This window comes from Chanodichthys erythropterus, chromosome 13 (assembly GCF_024489055.1).
Source record: "Chanodichthys erythropterus isolate Z2021 chromosome 13, ASM2448905v1, whole genome shotgun sequence".
NCBI lineage: Eukaryota > Metazoa > Chordata > Actinopteri > Cypriniformes > Xenocyprididae > Chanodichthys > Chanodichthys erythropterus.
In genome coordinates, this window is record NC_090233.1 from 29,611,694 (window position 1) to 29,635,672 (window position 23,979).

Here is a 23,979-nt window from a genome sequence, read left to right on the forward strand (position 1 = left end):
TGAGTTCACAGCACTGACATATTTCAAGTAAACTGAACTGTTTCATTGTTTTGAGTTGTATGAACACATTTCTTTTAATTTAGATGAACTTAAGTTTAACTGAAACTGGGCTGGGATTTCTGTTTTTTCCAGCATGCTTTGCCCATGGCACTTGAAAGGGAGAGTAAATGCTAAAATTAAGTGTTATATAATGTTTTTTTTCTTTCCTGCAAGATTAATGGGGAGGGAGATTTAGTATTGATTAGTTTTTTGTTATGCTAATTTCTGTTAATGTGGGTTTTTGGAGAGTTACCATCATGGTGACAAGCGGTGCATGCTGCTTTGTTTGAGAGCAGGTAAGTTACATGTTTTAAGTTGCTGTACTCATTCAGAAAGGTCTATACTATGCTATTGTTAACATATTAGACAATTAGCATGTTGGCATTTTCTGAATATTCTTATTAGGGTTTACATTGAAATAAATAACTCATCTAATTTTCAAGAACTCAAAATAAAAAAGGTTAATTAACTAAATATTTTATGTTAATTGCTATTAAAATGTATGAGTTCACTAACTCAGTACTTCAAGTTAGGAGCAATTAACACACATGAATACTACAAATTCAAAACTTGGTAGTTTTGCTTACTTAAAATTGGGAACATCATTACTCAAAAAATTTGATGTAGCTGATCACCTCAAATTTTTTGAGTAAGCCCAACTTATTCAAGTTTACAGTGTACTAGAAGCAAATTACATACATTTTTCATAGCAGTCTACACATTTTATCCATAAACGTCTCAAATTTGTTTGTCTCACAGGCTCCATAAAATCAAATTCAAACCATATTTAATTTCATACTTAGAAGAAGAAGAGAGCAGAAATATCCAGGTCTAGTTCTTGTTGTCTGTGTTATTATAATTCATAAACTGGTGGGTTCTGAGGAAAAATCATCCACAACTAACTTCAAAACTGATATGCTTTCAAATTGTTGTCTACGAATGACAGCAGATTTTCCAAGCCGCTAATGCTATTGTGTAGATCAGGTTATGCTTCAATAAGATTTCACACCTATAAACAACAAAGCACATGCAATTCTAAATACATACATACAGTACATGCTCTGTAGTTTACTTGCAGAGTCAGATCACATCTGAGACCTGTCATAACAAATAAATGCCACTTCTACTTCCTGTGAAGGCAGAGATGCCTCGTAGGGGATATGAAAACTGAAGGATTATAAACAGAAAAGATGAATGAGAAAGACAGAGAACATAAAGAGGGAAATTTCGAAAGAGAGAGCTGAAGTTTTCACAGAGGGAAATAAAACGCTTAAGCGTGACAGTCGAGGATTAGAGCACAAGCTCAATTTTCAGTTTGGTCCTCTTCCAGGTTGGTCCTTTTTTCTTTTTAAACCCAGATTAGACCGGATAATCTTGGGTTTAAGTAAGATACAACCATATTGTGCATTCAAATGTTGTACTACGATAACATCTGGGATCACCGTGTGTAAGTGGTGTAGGTTTGTGTGCATGTGCTTGTTGGTATTACTGGAAGTAGAGAGAGCGCAAAGCATTTTATAGAAAGGACATGAGTGCATCATGGCCAAAGGTGAATGAAGAAAAAGTACAAGAGAGTAAACTGGAAAAGGGCAAAAAGGAAAAAGAAACAGAGACAGAGAAAGAGCAAAAGCAAAGAGAAAAGAAATATCCAGCAATGTGAAACCTGACAGTCAATTACTTTGACTGCTCTGTGTTCCTTAACCAAAACAGCCTCACATTACTGCTCACACTTCAGCTGGAGTGTCAAGGTGTGACGCGCTCCTCACTCACGCAGAGGAGAGTGTGTATGACAGCTGTCTGAAGTCTCTGGGAAGAAATGACAGAGAGAGACAAGACTGATTTTTTTCCTCCCTGTAAGTCAAAGAAAACAGTAGAGTCTCTAAGAAGTGACTGGACAGTGAAGGAGAAAAAGGATGAGGAATAGAATGAGAGGTAAAGACCATTAGAAACAGGATCAGGTTAAGAAGGGAACAGGACACCTCAACCTCAGAAAATCATTAATTATAATTCACATAAAATGGGTCTCATTCACTAATAATTGTATCAAAATTTGGATAAGATGCACATCAGTTTGTTCTTCCTCTGGATCTAATGTTGACGAACCTGGATTACTGTAATTAAAGAGGCGTGTACCTACAGTTCGTAATTAGCATAATACACACCCAGATTATTTCCATGTGAGGTATTTACTCTAGAGACACTTAGTTTTCTGTAATATATTTTCTATATATTATTTTTCATTTTTAAAAATATAATAAACATTTAGTATAAATTCCATGTTCCTAAGTACTAATTTTTGAATTAACACTACCATTTAAAAGTTTTGGGTTTTTGAAAGAAATTAATACTTAATTTCTTATTCTAATATTGTAATACTTAATTGATCATAAGTGTCTGTAAAGACATTTACATTTGTTTGTTTGTTTGTTATTTGTTAATTTTTTTTTTTTTTCAAATTAATGCTGTTCTTTTGTTCTTTCTATTCATTAACAAATCCTGTAAAAATTACGGTTTTCACAGAAATATAAATAGCACAAGTTTTCACACCAAATTGATCAAATATTTTTTGATCAAATAAATGTAGACCTAAGCATAAGAGACTTCTTTTAAATATAAAAAAAATTAACGACCCCAATCTTTTGGCTTGTAGTGAACATTTAATCCTCAATTACTTATTGATCATGATTTCTGCATGAAAAAGTTCCTATGCAGGTTTTATTAACAATTATGAGGGTACACACAGTTACTGAATGAGAAGTATTGTAATAAAATTTCTTCAAGACACAGCATCCAGTAAAAAAATTATACATTGCGAAGATAATGAAACTCCAAAGTACAAAGTATGATTTTCTCTACAGAACAAGCCCTTCTCCACAGCCCCAGTTTCCAAGATTGAAGAATGTTTGATATCTTCTTATTCTTCATGAGAATGTGTGCTCAATTGCTCATTACACAACATATTCTTTCTTTTATAATACAGCTGTCAATAGATTATTTGAGACTGAGAAAAAAAAAATCATATAATTAAAATAATAATTATTTAAAATTACTCATTTTTTGCCCTTATTACTCTCCATGATCCATGATTAACTAAACTTGCCTCTAAATATATTTTATTCTTACAAAATGCCATGCTTTCAGTCTGAGTGCTTTTACATTTTCTGTTAAAGAATAAAATAATGCATGTGATGCAAGATTTTACCGCTAACATGCAGTGGTTCACATATGGATTTTCATTAACATAGTTTTTGATGATATTTCATACTTGTTGAGCTTCAATGATTATTAAATTCCTCCATACAAAGACTGCAAATAACTTTATTTTATTGCTGTTAAAAGCACAAGCGCTTACCGCAAGGTCATGATCCAACCACTTCCATATATTAATTACTGACTCTGTCTCTTTCTCTCTTTGTGCTCTTCCTGCTGACAAAAACACCATGGCGTAGTGGTCTAAAGCGGTTACACAACATTATAACTGCTTTACTCCAACCCAGCTTTTAAAAAAGAGTGCATGCAGATAACTTATTTACAAATCGGACTCATCCACTGGAATTCACTTACTGACTCAAATTGATGAGCTTGATTTGTAAACAAATCATTAAGAAATTGTGAACCTTTTTTTTGTGAAACTACATCAATGACAGTAAATAGCTTAAGAGCCAAGAGTGTTTTCCCCTCTGTGGCTATCACTGGAGAAGCGTGAGAGCAGATGAGGAGAACTCATCCAGCTGATGCTCCTCTCAGAGCAGTGTCAGTCTTCAGAAAGACTTAAGCTCCATCAACACACACAAACATATAGCCAGGAAGAAACGGGGCCACACACACACATTACAACAGCCAAACACGCATAGACCACCTCTACAGGTCAGAACAAAGATATCCTTTAATAGGAGCCGGTTGTTATGAGTAGGGGGGATGCTGAGGCTGTATATGAATGAAAGAAGCCTTATTAAAGTATAGCTGTATGAGTCACCACATGACCTGTCATGGACACTAATCACAGGAAATGAGTTTTGCTTCAAATACACACACACACAGCACATGCTCTTCATGCTATGTAACAAGGATTTCGTAGCAGAAAGACAGTCAGATGTAACCAGATTTCTCATATACCATCAGCATTTAGCAAACAGACATTAATATATTTTTTTATCAATATGAATATTTAATTCCAAGAACCTCACAAACTTTGTATTCCATTCCATCCGTGCACAAATCTGCTTAAACACAAGCAGCAAACATTTAAGCCATATGACTACTTTGTTTGAAGAACTGGTTGAAATTTAATTAATTCTGCACAAAATCTTGCTTCTCATTTGCATACTTTACAGTGTACATTCAAATAAGCCGCATGTCCACCAGGTTTTATGTCAGTTAAATCCTTGAATTTAAACTATATCAAGTTGGCTGCAATGTCATGTTCACAGTGTTTGTATGTAAAAAAATAGCATTATCTAGTCTTTTTTTTTTTTTTTTTGGATTTACTGTGTAAACAGACTTGCCATATTAAAGGTGCAGTAGAACTTTCTTTCACAAGATGTAATATAAGTCTAAGGTGTCCTCTGAATGTGTCTGTGAAGTTTCAGCTCAAAATACCCCATAGATTTTTTTTAATAAATTTTTTTAACTGCCTATTTTGGGGCATCATTAACTATGCACCGATTCAGGCTGCGCAGCCCCTTTAAATCTCTCGCTCCCTGCCAGACGTTAATACTGCCTGCCCTTGTGTAATGCCTTGAACATGGGCTGGCATATGCAAATATTGGGGGCGTACATAATTATGATCCCGACTGTTACGTAATATTACGTTGGTCACTGTTGTTACTGTTGTTATGGTTATTAGTAAGAGAATTCGGGCTTGACTCTCGTTGCACGTTTATACAGACAGTTTTCTAGACGCTACTGTAAGTTGTTGTGTGAACGGGAAATTTCGAGACTCACACCTGTAAGTAAGTTTTGGGATTGCGGTTGTCAATCCCAAAAACTGTGTGACAGTGTGAACGTGGCCTAAGATATCAGTCATCAAAAATGTAATGTATCAACCACTTAAGTTCTAAAAATGAAGGTATATTAATGTAAATGATGAATCATATTTCATACACAACCATTGCAATACCAGCCAATATTTAAATGTCTCTCACCTGCGAGTCTGAGATGGACACTCGTTTGGACTCGATGGTTGGCTGTCTGGCTATTCTTGAGTAGCGGTCAGCCCCGCCCCCAGAAGACACGTACGTCCCTCTCTCCTGCAGCGACATCTTCCTGCCTGACAGGTGTGGCCTCTTCGGCAGAACTTTCTTAACACCAGTCCCATTCTTCACTACACTGAAGGAGGTATCAGACCTTAGGGACACTGCGGACATCTTGTCAGTCATTTCAGCAGTCTGGGAAGAGTCTGGGTCAAGATCCATCCCCACGCAACCAGGATCACTGCTCATCGCCATGATGATGCAGTAGGAGGAGCTTGAAGGCAGGGAGGAGGGGTGTGTGGGGTTTTTTGCATTAAGTGTTAAATCTTGAACGTTGGTTTGCAGTTACAGGAAGCTGTGGCTATATAGACAGATATAGAGAGGAAACAGAAACAATAGGAGTATGTTATTGAAATGTAATTTGGACAAAACTTTGAAAAACTTTCCTCGTTCAAGAAGGCAGGAGCTGAATGTTTCCAAGATGGCCGCCGAATGGACTGACTTCCTTTAACACTCTGGGGTCGGCGGTCACGCCGGCGTGATCACCGCATTTTTTTTTCTAACCAGTGTGAAAGAGACTCAAAATACTCTGTCAATGTTGCACATACAATTAAGAGTTATGCACCATTTTAATCTGGGGAATATTTTCTTTCATTTGTGTACACTCAGAGTAAAAACAAAATGTTGTGCTTTTTGTAAAATAAAGAAAACAAACATGATGCGTGATCTCTCGTCTCCCTCTGAACAAAGTCCAATCTGATAGTTCTCAGAAAATTAACTGTAACTTAGTGAATACTAATCATAAAATTAGACTTGTGTCTAAAAAAACAATGAAATGTCAGGTTTTAAATCGTGTAAGTCAAATCGTAAACAAACATTCTGTGTTTATGTAATCTGTATGAAAAGAGAACCATGTCAGAAATCCGTGATTCAGCTCATTATCCGCTAATGCGGCCACGCCCACGGAGGGAGAGGCAAAGGCAAAGGCAAATTCAGTCAATACATGCATTCATCGTCTCAATCGTGTATTTATTGTCTTGAAAAGTGTTTTGAAGAGCCATAGTTAGCGATCTCTGGCCTCCGTTAGTTCAGTTATTTCCTGGATTGCCTATTCTTCTTCAGTGCTCAGGCATTTGTGGACAAAAGGGGCAGAGCGCCCTCCGGCTTCAAGTATGAATTGTAAACACAGTATCCAGCACTCATAGTAATGACAATAAATCCTGAATATTACTCCTCTGTATAGAAAATTGCCAAAAAATATGTGAATCCATCAATATTTCTCCAAATGTGCATGGTTTTAAGCTAAAAGCCTATATGAAATGCCATAGAGGTAACATAATTGTTCAGACACTTTGCATAACAGAAATACATTATATTTTAAAGAATATAATAGAATACCATTATTTTAAATTGTAATAATATTTCACAGTGTTGCTGTTTTTATGTTTGATATACACCATGAGCTTGAGACATGATCAATGTCTCACAGGTTTTTTCACAGCCTACCTGACTGAAAGGCCTCATTATTTATGCAGCTCATTAGAGCTCTTTATGCAATTCTTTTATCTTCTCAGGTGAGAATCAACCATTATACACGAGGATTCACGCCTCCACGCATACTGTGTTTCTTGACCAAAGATGTTTTAGAAAATTTAAATCTCTCTATTGTTTTATATGAACAAGCAGGCAGCATAATTTTTACCTCATTCTGAAGCAAAAACTCTAGTCTACAACCTCAAATACCCAGAAGTCTTGTGAACAAATATTTAATATATATTTTTTGGCCTTATTTCAGTGACTTAAGTTTTTTGTTTTTTCAATAACCACGCATAAACGTTATTCCTTCAAAAACACAAACATGTACATACATGTTCCTCACATATTATTGTAGCCTAGTTTGTGCTGAATACAGTGTAATGACACTTTTTCCATTAATATGTTTATGAACAACTGAAAAAAGCACAAATGTCAGGGCATGTCAAAACTTCTCCAGGGCCCCAAAAATCCTCAGACCCCTGAGGGTTAAAGCAGCACCTCAGCAAACCTGGGGAATGCAGGATGACTTAATATGAATTATATAAATAGTAATATATTAATTCAAAATGATTATAAATATAATAAAACTATCAAACTTAATTTAAATGCAAAAAAGATTGCCGTATTGAGTTGCTGCTAATCTGTTTAAAGTTGAACTCTGCTCAACTTTGTTGCACTGACAATAGCCCCTTTCACACATACAGTTTTTTTTGGTAAATTAATGTTAAGAAATCTTTTCAAAAATACCAGTGAATCAGTTCTGTCAATTTCCTGGTATGAAAAGTTGTAACATTACCAGAAAATTATCGATATGATGCTATATGTGGACAAAGATTATAGGGCCGGTCACACTACACTTTTCATTCCATTGACTTGCATACAAGCATGCGAGTACTGGAGACCAGAAAAGCAAGCTCATCCAAAGACGTCTAGGATTTCGCTGTATTCCAAAGTTAAATTGATGAACTCTGACCTGCGAATTCGTATCAAGACGTGTGACCAATAGAAGATCGATACACCACAGCGTGACCTTTTAGCTGAATTAAAAGAATGCAAATTTTTGCAGTAAAGTGGAGTAATAGTGTATTCTTTACATTTTGATTTTATTATCATTTGTTATATGTTGACTTTATGTTTAAAAAAAAAAAAAAAAAAAAAAGCCACAGAATGTGACGCCATATCACAACTGTTGCAGCATCTATAGACATTTTGCATGCTCAAAGTCTAGTGTGAACGCAGCATAAGATTATGATTATAATAAAGCTCTGTTGGAGCTGTTTACACTAAGCTCTTCTGCTTTTAATTGTTTTAACATGCGCTATGGCCGTCTGACCGTTGCAGCGTGTCTCATACTCAGAACCCTTGGAACTGATGTGTGAATGGTAACCGGTAAAAAGATGAAACGCCGTTGCTTGTGTAATTTTACAGTCATTTACTGGGATTACTGCGTGAAAGGGGCTAATGGTTGTGGTCACTTATGTCGCTTTAGATTGCCAACTCTAATCGACAATGAATAACAGAGAACAAACAAACAAAAAAGAAATTTAAATATAAGACTTTTCAGTGTTTTGTAACCAGACACATGACGGAAAAAAGAAAAGATGGCAATATAGCTAATTTTGTATCTTCATTCTATCAAACCTTTATTGCTCTCATTCCTCATCCTTCTCAAACAAGTAGAAAAACGTGTGAACATTATCAGTCCTCAACTTCATTTTGGGCTCTAATGAGGGTCAGTTATACCTGATCTTGCTCTCCATGGCATTTTTCTGGCATTAACTGTGTGGAGGGTGTGAATATTACTGGCAGCAAGGTGCCAATGAAGTCATCCATACATGACCGGCTAATTGAAAAAAAAGTGTGTTTCTCAGGGAGGCCAATTTCCTCAGACGGGAGATAATTAGGAGCCACCACTGTGAACAAGAACTGCTTTGTACTCACTGACTTGTGTGCTCGTGTCTGTGTGTGTGCATCCTATTTCCCTCAGAGCCTTTAGACTCAAATAATCTATCTGTCTGTCTGGGGATTGTTTGTGGAAGATTGAGGCAGTGTCAGTCTTTTCCTCTATCCGTAAACAGGCTGCCTGAGGCCTATTGATTAACACTGCAGAGTCAGACTCAACCCCCTGCAACAAAGCTAGAAAGCTAACAAATCATTAGGAACATTACAGGACCCTGAAACCAAACTGCATGTTACGTCAAATAATGAAACATTAAAATTTACAAATATAAACAAAACAAAGAAATGTGGAGAAATTTCACAGAGAATTTAAGTCTGAAGTATTAAAATTTGTACAAATGATATACACACACTAGTGTTCAAAAGTCTGGGGTCTGGTTTTTACAAACTTTTTTTTTTATTATGATGTACACTTAATACATTTTAAAGATAAATAATTGCTAAAAATAATGACTAAACAGTATTTGTTAAAGCTGCTGCTTTTTGGCCCTCTAGCGGTTAATAAACAGAACTGCACACGTCTTGCGGAGGAACATTTTAGCCGGAGCTACTTTTCTCCATGTATGTCTATGGCGAGTCACGCAGTTACTGTGATACTCTGCGGCGAGTCCTACCAGTCCGGTCTGAAATAGTCAGAATATAAACACTTATTATAAGTGTACCATAATGATTCAGGATAAGATAAAAACACGGTTTGGAAAATGGATTCATGTTGTATATTCTCATTATATAATTTTTGTAAATTTTTAACACAAAAAAAGTTGCGGACTGCAGCTTTAACAGAAAAGATATATGTCAATCTACCAAGCTGACATGGTCATATATTTCACTTCCAAAATCTCCCCAATTCATTTACAGTACATATTACCATACCAGTAATCCTATAAAAAACAAGCGTGGTCATATGAAAGGGTTAGTTCACCCAAAAATGAAAATTCTGTCATTAATTACTCACCTTCATGTCGTTCCAAACATGTACAGTAAGACTTTTGTTCATCTTTGGAACACAAATGAAGATCTTTTTGACGAAATCTGAGAGCTTTCTGTCCCTCCATTGACAGCTACGCAACGGACACTTTGACACTTCAAATATTTAAAAAAAAAAAAAGATTGTAGAACTAATCCATATGAATTGAGCAGTTCAGTCCTATTCCGGTTCCAGTTCTATTCACATATAAACACATTAATCATCTCACACATCAGTTGTGGTAAACAGAAGCTCAAGCATGTTTGCTTGATGTGTGAGAACCAATGAGGTTCATTCTCGTGTTATTCAACACGTTTGAGCTTCAGAAAGAACCGATGAGGTTCATTCTCATGTGTTACTCAGCACGTTTAAGCTTCCACAAGAGGTGTGTTCTCGTGCATCAAATAGCTTCTGTTTATGTTCGTTGATCAATGTTTATATGTAAATAAAAGCATAAATTAAATCTATTCATCATATAAAGCAATTGAGTCTCTTCAGAAAATTTGTCAGTTGCATAGCTGTCTATGGAGGGACAGAAAGCTCTCAGATTTCACCAAAAATATCTTAATTTGTGTTCTGAAGATGAGCGAAAGTCTTACGGTTTTGGAATGACATGAGGGTGAGGAATTAATGAGAGAATTTTCATTTCTGGGTGACCTATCCTTTGAAGGGTCAAAAAATGTATGAAGCTCATAACAGAAGAACAGAAATTAATACATTTATGTCAGCCAAATATTTGTCTTCTAACTGTCTTATTTTCGGGACACAGTGAATATGCAAATAGTTCACATATTGGCTGAAGTGTCCAGAATTTGCAAAGACTGATCAGGAGTACCTGTCCATCTGCTGGTAGCAAGGGCACCGTTCGCTCCTCTCACATCAATGTCTCTCTTATGATCAGACATTGTTTCCTTCATAGAGAGAGAATCAAAGCAGAGCTGGACATCTGATTGAGTCTTTGTTTTATAGATAAAAGAGATGGAAATACAAAATACAGCTCTCTACATGGAAATAAGAGCAATAGAAAGCAGAAGAGAAAGACATAGGAATGAATTTCTTTATCCATTCTCATAATACCCTTCCACTAATCTCCCTTCTTTTCTTACTTTTATTGTCTCGTTCCAATGCAAACCATTTCAGAGAATCCTCTATGAGGGGGCATGGAGAATTACCATAGGAAAAGCAGCTGAACAATACAAATGTCATCACAACTAAATCCTTTCTGTCCTACAGCGAGCCAGAGAGACTGAGGCATGAGACAGGCTCCAGAAACAGAGTGAAATCCTATAACGCAAATGTCAAGGGAACCACTCTCGATTTGACGTATTTGGGACACGTTCCCTTATTCTATTGCTCAAGGTTACTCAAAATATACAGGCACCAAACATGGGAAGTTTTCTTCTACAAGCCCCAGATGCCATTTAAAAATCGCACAGGCCCAACTTAACTGAAATTAGATGGTTGATATTAAAAAAGTTTTGTTGGCCTGTACTGAACAAACAAAGTAAAAAAAATAATACAGGAGTCTTGTCTGCGCATATATCCACTGATCTACAAAATCTCTGAACCAGAAAGAGTGATAAATGAGAAATTAATGAAACAATGTGCAAAATCAATCTACTTTTAAATGTACAAATCTGACATTATGAGTTACAGACCTGAATTCTGGATTAATGCAATGCTCATTCAGTTTATCAAAACAAGAAAATATGTGAGCAAAGGTAAAGCTGATCTGATATAGTATCTCAAAGTCAGTGTGGAATATCAATGCACAACTCAAGTGTATCTGCACATAAATGTATCAATAAATAACAAGGTTAACTCATGAATATTAATTAGGTTATGTGACTGGACAGTCTAGCAGGACTACCTGGCAATGTCAACACAATCTAATTAATATTCATGAGTCAGGCATTCAAACTAACATACTGTAGCAGGAACCCTCATTCTAAAACTCATTCTGGCATCACTGACTATACCAGGGCCCCTGTTTCAGCACTGGGTCATGGCATTGTCCTTCTGTAAGGCTCAGCACTGGGGCAGTTTTATCTCAATGCTACCAGATGATTCAGGCCAGGGCTGTTTCTGGGACATACAAACAACAAACACATACCCACTAAGACAATGCTGACAACAACTTTGAAATGCCTTACAATAAACACACACAGACATACTACACAAGAAACATCTTATTATCAATGTTGAAAACAGTTGATATATAAACAGCTTAATATTTTTGTTAAATCTGTCATACATCTTTTTCAGGATTCTTTGATTAACAGAAAGTTCAAAAGAACTGCATTTGAAACAGTAATCTTCTGTAACAATATAAATGTCTTTACGTTTCTTTACTTACTAGATTTTCGAAAAGAGATGTGTACACTTTTTTCACACTTTCTGTGAAATTATGATAGTTCTGTGAATAATTCTGTGACAGTGTGCTCATTAACAGCCTAAAGGAACTAAAAGGTAGTTCCTGTATAAAGCTATCAAAAGCTAACAGTCAAATTAAAACAAACACTGTATATCATACTAATATTTGTCAATTTCAGCACAAATGTGTGCAGTAATCATTCAAACACTATCTATAGACATCTGAAATGAACAGTTACAAGAGCACAATGTAGGGCACACTGCATATTACATCCACGAGGCAAACACACACCCTTAGCTTGTCAAAATCCAGTGCACTAAGCAAAATCAAGTGCTGGAGTGTTCCATTAGACACACAGATTATGTTCACTGTAAACATCATGATAGTGAGTAGAGGTAAACTAGCAGGTATATACACCGATCAGGCACAACATTATGACGACTGATAGGTGAAGTGAATAATACTGATTATCTCTTCATCACGGCACCTGTTAGTGGGTGGGACATATTAGGCAGCAAGTGAACATTTTGTCCTCAAAGTTGATGTGTTAGAAGCAGGAAAAATGGGCAAGCGTAAGGACTTGAGCGAGTTTGACAATGGCCAAATTGTGATGGCTAGATGATGGGTCAGAGCATCTCTGTTGTGGGGTGTTTCCGGTCTGCAGTGGTCAGTCTATATCAAAAGTGGTCCAAGGAAGGCACAGTGGTGAACCGGCGACAGGGTCATGGGTGGCCAAGGCTCACTGATACACGTGGGGAGCGAAGGCTGGTCCGTGTGGTCCGATCCAACAGACCTGCTACAGTAGCTCAAATTGCTCAAGAAGTTAATGCTGGTTCTGATAGAAAGGTGTCAGAATACACAGTGTATCACAGTTTGTTACATATAAGGGCTGCATAGCTGCAGACCAGTCAGGGTGCCCATGCTGATTCCTGTCCACCGTCAAAAGTGCCAACAGTGGGCACGTGAACATCAGAACTGGACCACAGAGCAATGGAAAAAGGTGGCCTGGTCTGATGAATCACGTTTTTTTTTTACATCTCTTGGATGACCGGGTGCAAGTGCGTCACTTGCCTGGGGAACACATGGCACCAGGATGCACTATGGGAAGAAGGTAAGCTGGCGGAGGCAGTGTGATCATTTGGACAATGTTCTGCTGGGAAACCTTGGGTCCTGCCATCCATGTGGATGTTACTTTGACATGTAATGTACCACCTAGCATTGCTGCAGACCAAGTACATCCTTTCATGGAAACAGTATTTCCTGGTGGCTGTGGCCTCTTTCAGCAGGATAATACGCCGTGCCACAAATCAAAAATGGTTCAGGAATGGTTTGAGGAGCACAACATGAGTTTGAGGTGTTGACTTGGCCTCCAAATTCCCCAGATCTCAATCCAATCGAGCATCTGTGGGATGTGCTGAACAAACAAGACTGATCCATGGAGGCTCCACCTTACAACTTACAGGACTTAAAAGATCTGCTGCTAACATCTTGGTGCCAGATACCACAGCACACCTTCAGGTGTCTAGTGGAGTCCATGCCTTGGTGAATCAGGGCCGTTTTGGCAGCAAAAGGGGGACCAACACAATATTAGGAAGGTGGTCATAATTATATATATATATATATATATATATATATATATATATATATATACACAAACAATTCTCTTTTTGCCACATTATACTTGATCGCGAGTCTTCACTTCTTCCTAGGCAGATGGGCATCTTATAATAATGTAGGTGAGGCACCATAAGAGAATTCTTGGTTCATCTTTAAAAATAGAGATTTTGACTCATCCAAACACATTCTTTCGCAACCATGGAAAGTGAGAGACTAATGTTACATGCTACAGGTCTTAAATGCCCTGAAATGTCTTCTGTCTTCATATCTTCCCATGTAATCGGTGTTAGGTGTCACTCTAGTCGCTCACCCAGATCTCTGTAACAAGAGATGATTCACTAGGCCTATATGGACCCGAATGCTCTCATCTATGAGTGTTTGCTTATTTGTGTTTTTTTTCCCCTTATTATTGCAACTCAAACAAGTTCTATGTTAATGTTTAAATAGGAGGGTAATATACAGTAATTAATTTGTCTAATCTGGAAAACCTTTTAGTTCCTGTAGGCTGAAGTGTTAATGAGAGCACTGTTAACACATATTTAAATATATTCACATAATTATCACCATTTTACAGAAAATGTGAAAAAAATTTGGCCAAATTCTAAGGCAGGACAACACGTATCCTTTGTTCAAATCACAATACCAGAATGCTTTGCGGCGAAGTAAATCCAAGATGGCAGATGAAGCAAAAGAACTGAAATCTAATGATTAAAACAATTTAATAAAAAAATATTTTACCCAGTATCTGGGCGATATTTTTTATGCTATTATGCGAGGACATCACGCTAACTCTAGAGAGGTGACCCGCTTTGTATCTAACAGGCTAGCTTAGCAACATGCTAATATCAAACCCTTTTTTACAAAATCTGTAGAAAATGGTATAATAAATGTAGCTTGCTTAGCACAAATCAAAATACTTTTGAGGCTAGTCCATAACATTATGATTTCTCCCAATCTCCTCCTTCATTCTGTCTCTGTTAGGCTAGCAAGTATAGCTGACTTTCTAAACTCTTCTAGACAGGCCTGTCAGCTCCTGCTAAAGAGAATATAACTCACATTGTGTTTTTCTGTGTGTGAGTGTGAGTTTGCATTCACAGATGCTTCAATTGTTCTCCCAGGTGCTGGATATCCATTTCAATCCATGACATCTGTATGCAGTGTGCAGACGTTATTGAACACACACACACATACACACACACTGGCAGAGCTGATCTCTAGCAGGCGTCCTTGTAGAAGCGAAGTGCATTTATGCGGCTGTTAAAGCAAGTCCCTCCGGATGAGGAGGAATTTAGAGCAGAGTGAAGGATATGTGAAGAGGGAAAACAGGAGGAGGAGAGGTGAACGACTGCAACGTTCTATGCCCACGTTCTGCCTCCTCTCACTTCAATTCAACACCAAAGCTTTGATGCAAACTGTGAGGGAACAGAGCCCAAACGGTTCTAGTGCTGTATCAGTCAGTGGGTGGTGATCTAGAGCGGGAACCATGTGCTATTAGACAAGATAAACAGCAAACTATCGCTTGACTAAACACAGGGAGAAAGATGTGCTTTGAAATAGAACATAATGAATGGTGTGTCACCATAAACTTTGAAATCTTTCTACAGTCTACAACAGTGGTTCTCAACTGGTGGGTGCTCTTACTGAGTCATAGAAAAAAATGGTAATGCAATTATTAAAACTATATGAAAATCCATATTTAGGACAACACAAATGTTTAATTTTTTAAAATGGAGGAAAAACTCACTTGGTAGAAGCTAAGTTGGGCAGATGCCAACATGGACAGGTGCACAACATTATATATACACTGCCCGGCAAAAAAAAAATTTGCTGTTTAGATTTGAATAGGCAAATACTTAAGAATCTATAAATGGATCATTATTACAGTGATTATTATGTTTCTAGCATATTATATGTTTGGCAATGGTTCTTTAACCCTTAATGATGGAGAGTGTAACTTTTCATTTCTTAAACAACCATGTAGGAAGACACATACCATATTCCAGGATGACAATGTCAAGATTCGTCAGGGTTAAAATTGTGAAAGAATGGTTTAGAGAGCATGAAGAATCATTTTCACACATTAATTGACACCTCTGAGTCCAGACTTTAATTTCATTGAAAGTCTTTGGGATGTTCTGGAGGAGACTTTACAGAGTGTTCACCTCTTGCATTGTCAATACAAGATCTTGACCAAAAATTGATGCACCTCTTGATGGAAATAATATCACAACATTTATTTCCATCGAGGGGTGCATCATTTTTTGGTCAAGATCTTGTATTGACAATGCAAAAGGTGAACACTCTGTAAAGTCTCCTCCAGCACATCCCAAAGACTTTGAAAATGATTCTTCATGCTCTCTGAACCATTCTTTGACAATTTTAACCTTGGTGAATCTTGACATTGTCATCCTGGAATATGGCCATGATGCATCTTAATATGTTGTTGTTTAAGAAATGAAAAGCTACACACTCCACTCTAGATTCTGAAGTATTTGCCCATTAAAATCCAAACGCCATCTTTATTTATTTATTTATATATATATATATATATATATATATATATATATATATATATATATATATATATATATATATATATATATATATATATATATATATATATATATATATATATATATATATATATAGCAATCAAACACTCTCAACCAGTGTTTCAGCCACAGAAAAACAACAATAAAACACCTTGAGAATAATATCTCACGTAGCATTACATTTGCCTCAGGCAAGTCATGTAGTGTCCACAGAATGTTAGTTCACTAGAAAAATGAGTTTTATAGGGGAGCATTTTAAATATATGCACTATATTAGCTTATATATTTATTAGATTTACTTTACCTGTTAGTAATATCTTAATTATTTAATATATGTTTAAATAAATTTGTCATGAAAAGAAGTTATGGCAGTAACTGTGTAAATAATTATATTTCAAAAGTGAATTGGAGTAGAAAATAACAGAAAATTAATTTTATAACTAGATTTAGAAGTTAGTACAAAACCTGCCTTATGTGCAATTTACGTGTTTTTTTTTATTTTTTTATTTGAGTGTTATTATATCTAAAACTAAATGGCAACTAAATTTAATAATTTGGGCTCTGTTGTTAATTGTAACCTTTAATATTATAGTTATGTGCAAGAACGGGCTCTCTGTATATAGTTTACAGCATTAGCTGAGATAGATTTTTTTTCTCCTTAAAGGTGCTAAAGAGGATGTTTTGTTCTATACATTTTTGCAATATTACTTGAAACTGTCTTTACTAACTGATAAAAGACTATTTATTAGGTGCACTGAAAGGAATAATATTAATATACATCATCTGTGCACGAGGTAGGGCCTTAAAAACATCAGCCAATCGTTTATGCGATCATCGGTGAGTCCGACATAATGAATCCACTAACAAAACACAGTGAATGCCGGTGGTAAACACTCGTGTTCCAATACGAGTGTTTACGACTTTTGGAGGGGGGTTGTTCTTACGCATGCGCTCATTTCAAAAACTCAGTAACAGTCTTTGGTTTCTCAGTCGACGAGAAGATCCTCTTTAGCACCTTTAAGGAAATGTCAATTATAATTGAATTTATTTAAAGAGAGAGACACAGAGAGAACAGTTTTTATTTAAAAAAAAAAAAAAAAAGAAGAAGAAGAAAAAAAAGCTATTTTATCTTCAGGTTTCTCCGCCCAGCTGTACCAAACCCATACCGAACCGTGACTTCAATACCGAGGTACATACCGAACTGTTTTTGTTATGAAACAAAAAAACTTTACATTTAGAATCAAACCATTAAAATCATACAAAGGCTATAAATCACACTTTTGATTTTCTTTATACATTTACAAAACTGTAAATTGTCCAGCTGTGGTGAAACCAGTTGAACATTTATAGGATGAAAGCAAAGCCTAAATAGAAACTTATTTTACAGACAGAAAAGGGTAATCTTGGTTTAACCTAGCAGATAACCATGACTGTCAGGTTTTTTATAATATCCTGTTTTTTAAAGCATGTTAGTGGGGTTGGCTACTAAAAAATATGTGATTAAACACAAACTGTTTCTAGTAATTGTACATCTAAATGCATAGAAAAATATTGCTGCAAAACATGAAGCACTAGAGTACAGTTTTACCTTCTGAAGAGTCCATAAACAGCTATTACTTTCCCTTTAAGAGGCTGAGGGAGAGTGGGAGCACTGATGAGATGAATATTGACAGGCTTTAAACTGCTGGAGCGTACAGTGATTGAGGACACGGCCAGTGTACATGCAGATGAATACAAATGGGATTTCACACATGGAGGAACAGCTAGACAGATTACAGTACAAGTGCTTAATATGCCGCTTACAATTGAAGCTGCCCTTTTAAACCGATCTCCAAACATCTTGATGTAATCAGGTGTAAAGTGTGATATTATAAAAGGATCTGTCAAAAATAATTGTAAAACTAAGGCAGTGATAATAAAGTGGATCTTATCAAGTACATGAAGTAGGACTCACCTCAGTATTGCAGCATTCAATGTTTCTTCCACTCGTTTCCCTACAGCATAAAGCAACCTGTGAATGATACAAATAAAACTCTGTTAACCTAGTATGAGTTTATGTCAACACAAGGAGTATGTGCGCGAAAACCCGTTATTAAATATAAATATTGTGTATCTATCCTGAAACATGAGATTTACTTCCTTCTCAGGAAGTACATAGCTGTTAGCACTGCTGGGAAGACATAGAAGTAATCTGAAAGTAACATAAAATATTTTGAAGGTGATCTACAGGTGATTTGACATTTAGAATCTGTATGATGGAAAAATGGATACTAACAGAGTAATGGTGGAATTCACAATGACAAATGAATCAGCTCTCTAATTTTTTTTTTTTTTATATTGCTGTACACCGCATCTAGATATATGCCTGATTATAACACTCTTCTGCATCGTTTGAGGAATTACTGCTGCCATGATCACTAGAAAAAGTACACAAATCTTTTAAATGAAATTTCATTTACCTCCTGTTTCTGCTATATTAATAACAACTGGCAAATAAAGTTTTGTGAATAAGACAATATCTACAGTGGCAAATCACAGTAACTCATTTTATCAAAATACCGTTATGACTAAAAATCAAGTCTCTTAGATAATGATCTTTCTTGTGACAAGTTTTATTCAACAGGGTAAATGTGTGAAAACTGAAAAAAAAAAAGAAAAAAAAAAAGATATCAAAATTCAACCCAGAAACTGTATTATAATAAGCCTACAGGAGGTATTTTTTGTTGAAAAGTATAGCAATGACTTGATTTTAAAACACACAGCACTGTACGACTTACACTACTGTGTACATTTTCTTTCAAAAATACTTTTATTCAGCAAGAATGCATTCAATTTATCAAAATTGACAGTAAAGAAATTTACAATGTTTACAAAAAATATATATATATTTCAAATAAAAGCTGATCTGTTGTTCTTTCTATTAATCAAAGAATACAGAGGGAAAAAATAAACTTTATTCAACTGTATTAAACATTATTTTGCACATTATTCAAACTTTTTATTAAAAATTTTGTATGTATTTTATGAAGTTGTGCCTGAGGTAAAACTACTATATATGTTCGTTCAACGTTTCAATGATATCATTTTTCATGACTCAATGAAACTCAAATCACTATGTGGCAGGTATTAGCTACATTATTGGATGTTATTTTGTGGGTTTTATTGAAAATGCCACCAAGGAGGATGTTGTTAAAATGGCTAAATCTGGTCAGTCAGTTTTAGATTTTGCTCATGTGCAGGATGTGAATGGTAGGAATGTCCACAGAATTATTTCAAAGCACAGTGAGACAACTACCATGCAGAATGTACAGTGCAGTGGCTGGTCAAGGAAGACTAGTGTGCATTTTGACCTGCAGATGAAAATCAACTAAATGTGGGAACACCTCAAAACAGTTTCTAAAGACCTGGATGAGATGTGAAACTATGAGAAACCTCCAATTTCATCTTGAACTGTAAGCCAACTGCTACAAGAGGCTGGGTTGAGTGGTTATGTACCAGTAAAGAAACAATTTATTAGTTTAACTGCCAAAGAACATAAGGATCGGGGTATGGAAGATTGGAGCCATGTTTAACAGTCCAACAAGTAAAAATTTGCATTGGATGGTGTCCGGTATATTTGTAGGAAACAAATGGAGTGTTTTAATACCAAATGCATGCTTGGCACCATTAAGCATGGCAGGAGAAACATAATAGTTTTGGGGAAGAATGTCTGCAGAAGGTGTTGGAAGGATCTAAGTTGTTAGCACTTTTTAAATGGACCAATACTTGGGAATCCTGCTGAACACAATGTAGCTAAGTATGGAGGATCTGTCTGGAAAGCAAATATGTATTTTCCAACATGATAATGATCCCAAACACACCGCAATGCAACAAAGTTGTCCGAAATAAGTGTTCAAGCTCAGCATTTTGAAGTCTTCAATTGGCCTCATCAGTTCCCTGACCTTAAAGCCATTGAAAACATTTGAGAAATTATAAACCTGAATTGTCATGTAGGTCTTCCAATGAACCTCAACTTTAGGAAGAACTTAAGGAAAGAAGTTAAGCACGACACAAGTTTAGTAAGTCAATGCCCAGGAGAATGGCTGCTGTAATCAAAAACAAGGGAGAACCAACAAAATATTAATAACTGATTACATTGTAGTCAATGTATGCTTCATTTCCTGTGAGCTTTTTTTTTTTTTTTTTCATATTCAAAATCCATATTCCATGACATGCTGGGGATTTCCTTTCTTGCCAAATAATTTTGTCATGTTAATACATTAAGCAAGTTTAGTGTATTCTTCATATATTCCCAATATATCATTCTCTTCATATTTTGATAGTTTAATTGAACCTAAAGGGTCATTAAAAGCAAATATCCCCTATCAATTTTGGCCATTACTGTAAGCCAATGCTCATTCTAACCAAGTTTTCCTAATTACAATTATTACATGCAGAACTTGAGACAGATGATTAACAGGGAATTTCTAAACTTAGTAAACAGAGGAGAGCAGCAGACAAGCTCAAGTATTCACACAGTAAGAGAAGAATTACAGCCCTCTGTTTCAGCAGGAATCCAGACGGCCATTTTCTCGGAAGTATGTGGACAAAAAGGCCACTTATAAAAAAAAGTCAAGCTCTCCACATGCAAGAGAACCAGCCAAAACAACTTGTCTCCCTCCTCCAGACAAGATGTCTGGGTCTGTTGACAGCAGAGAGCTCAGACAAGCCCCGAAGCCTGTTATGTTGGAGTTACGTCGAATAGGCCTGGATTTCAGAGCAAATGTTGGATGCGGCACATGTCACAGGGCTCTTGGGTCTGGTTTGCTGTCTTAAGCCACAAGTCTTAATTTCAAACATGAAGCAGCACCATTAAAACCTATTCAAGTCAGCAAGGGAACAAAACAGAGCTGCCAGCAGACTCAAGTGGGATGGGGATTTCAGAGGAGGCTGTCAGAGAATGCCAGCGTGAGAGGGTGAACGGCCAAATGATGACTATTCTCAGAGAGAATACGCTCTGCAATGATGAAAGAAAGAATTGCACTTATGAGCTATACAACAGACAGAGAGAGAGAGAGAAAAGGAGAAATGCCCAACTGGATATCAGGCAGGTATAACAAAGGCAACCGCTTAGAGACGGTCTAAAACCAGACGCTAATTTAAACACATTACTGTGCATGAAGACTGCAGGGTCCCTGAGCAAATAGTCCAGGGCCTCTCTGTTATCCATCTACTTAAAGCTCCCCCAGGAACATGAAATGTGAATTTAGCAGGCTCTTATAAGTGACAACAATACCTTTTATGGATTACACAGTCTGACATGCTCATGTCATCAACCAACATGAGCAAAAGATACTTTGTAGGCAGAGAAGTTCAGAGATGACATAGTTTTATCATTGTTAGAATGTATATTAAATAAAACAAATTAAATTAATGATTTTTGTCACAACAATTACAGCAATATATATATATATATATATATATATAAAATAATTGTTATTACTGCACAAATACTGCACATTTATATCCTTATGGGCATTACAAGTGAGTAAAAAAAAAAGAGTTATGCTGCATTTATTTGATCAAAAATACAGTAAACAGTAATACTGTGAAACAATAATTTAAAATAACTTTTTTCTATTTAAATATAATTAAAATGTAATTTATTGCTCTGATGGCAAAGCTGAATGTTCAGCAGTCATTTCTTCAGTGTCACATGATCCTTCAGAAATCCTTCTAATATGCTGATTTTGTGCTGAAGTAATATTTCTTATTATCATTGTTGAAAACTGTGTGCTGCTTAACATGTTGGTGGATTTTTTCACTTCTTCTCAGGATTCTTTAATGAATAAAAAGTTCAAAATAACACCATTTTTGAAACATTTTGTAAATATTTTGTAACATTGCAATTGTCATTACTGTCACTTTTGATTAATTTAATGCATTCTTTAGTAAATTAAAGTAATAATTTCTATGAAAACAAAAATACTGGCTTAATACTTAAATTATGGCTAAATATGGCTAATACTTCAAGGGTTAGTTCACACAAAAATGAAAATTCTGTCATTAATTACTCACCCTCATGTCGTTCCACACCCGTAATACCTTTGTTCATCTTCAGAACACAAATTAAGATATCTTTGATAAAATCCAATGGCTCAGTGAGGCCTCAATTGCCAGCAAGATAATTAACACATTCAGATGCCCAGAAAGCTACTAAAGACATATTTAAAACAGTTCATGTGAGTGCAGTGGTTCAACCTTAATGTTATGAAGCGACGAGAATCGGATTTTATCAAAAATATCTTTTTACTTTTGTGTTCGGAAGATGAACGAAGGTCTTATGGGTGTGGAACGACATGAGGGTGAGTAATTAATGACAGCATTTTCATTTTTGGGTGAACTAACCCTTTAAAAGCACTAATGGCTGCATGAGAAAAGCCTGTAGCATTTACTCCGACACATGCACAGCCTATCTCATCTGTGGCTGTTCTACCTGTAAAATACAAATGCAACACATCATTAAAACTGAGGCTGAATTTTCTTTAGACTTATATAAGATACACTATGTGAAATTCACAGTATCACACATCCAGCAAACAGCTTTAATGTCTGAAGCCTCTGGGCATGTGCTCTGACCTACAGACAGCACTACTGCTTGTTATGGCCAGACCTAACAGCTTTAACTACATTGATGTGGGTGTCTGTGCATTTGTGTGCACGCTGAAATCTACCAATGTATAGTGTTCACAGCCTGCTAAACCCAAGCCACAAGCATCTTTATCACTGTAACATGTATAAAGTAGCTGCACTAATATATAATAAAACAATAGTTTTAATGGACATGTTGCATGCTAATCATTCAGCATGAGGGAATGTGTTTAATGTATGTAACACTGTAATCTGTTTAATTAGTATAATGGTGGAATCTTGATCTACATATTGAGCCAGTACAGTGAATGAGGGAAAGCTTAATTCATACAGTAATGGACAGCAGAGACTAATCCTCACTGCTGATGTGGTGTGATCAGACTGATTCATTAATCACTGGTAATCCCACACTAAGAACGGACACAATATGAGGACAGAGAGATAGAGAGGAACAGACTGGAGTGACAACAGGAAGTTGATGACAACAGAGAGAAAAAGAGGGAAGAGGGAAACTAAGGCTGTAAATCATTTAAAATTGTTCCTCAAGTGATTTACATGACATTCATCAGAATTAACTGCATATATTAAAATTTGCTGAGAAAATCCCACAAATTAAGATATTTTGATGAAAAGCAATGGATTGATATAAAATGTGGCTCATATCAATATATCTTTTTAATTTCCATATCAAGTATAAGCATATCCCCGACCCACAGTAACAGCAATCTTTTTTTTGCTGCCGATTTGTCCGAATTAGACTACTTCACTATTTTTGTGTCTCATCAAGCGCACCACATTTTTTAAGATGTTGTCAAGTTGCTTGTCACTGCCATAGAAAGAAACAAATTATGTTTTAAAGGTCAATTTTGAAAAACTGACAAGAAAATGAAGAGATTTGATGGGGAAATCATAGGCATCTACTTTACAATCAGCAAAAGCTTTTATATTGCATCCATTAAGCTCTTAAGAGGGATCCATTTCAAACCACACACACACACTTGTGCTAATGTGAGTACGGTTCACATGGGGGCAGCAAGCAGGGGACATTCATTCTCCTCCCTACACTCATTCTACAATCACGCAATCCTCCTCCTCTTTATCTGGAGCATCTCA

General features: G+C 36.1%; 1 protein-coding gene across 3 annotated transcripts in view; it reads right to left on the reverse strand.

Moving 5' to 3' along the window:
* camkk1a (calcium/calmodulin-dependent protein kinase kinase 1, alpha a) overlaps nucleotides 1-23,979 on the reverse strand; it is a 102,636-nt gene that overhangs the window by 37,839 nt on the left and 40,818 nt on the right. For all 3 annotated transcript variants that reach the window (XM_067406910.1, XM_067406907.1, XM_067406908.1), the window contains exons 2-3: nucleotides 18,191-18,247; nucleotides 5,184-5,592 (exon numbers count right to left, since the gene is read on the reverse strand). In XM_067406910.1, coding sequence (XP_067263011.1) covers nucleotides 5,184-5,486 — 303 coding nt within the window. In that variant the 5' untranslated portion in view covers nucleotides 5,487-5,592; nucleotides 18,191-18,247. The remainder of the gene's footprint in view (nucleotides 1-5,183; nucleotides 5,593-18,190; nucleotides 18,248-23,979) is intronic.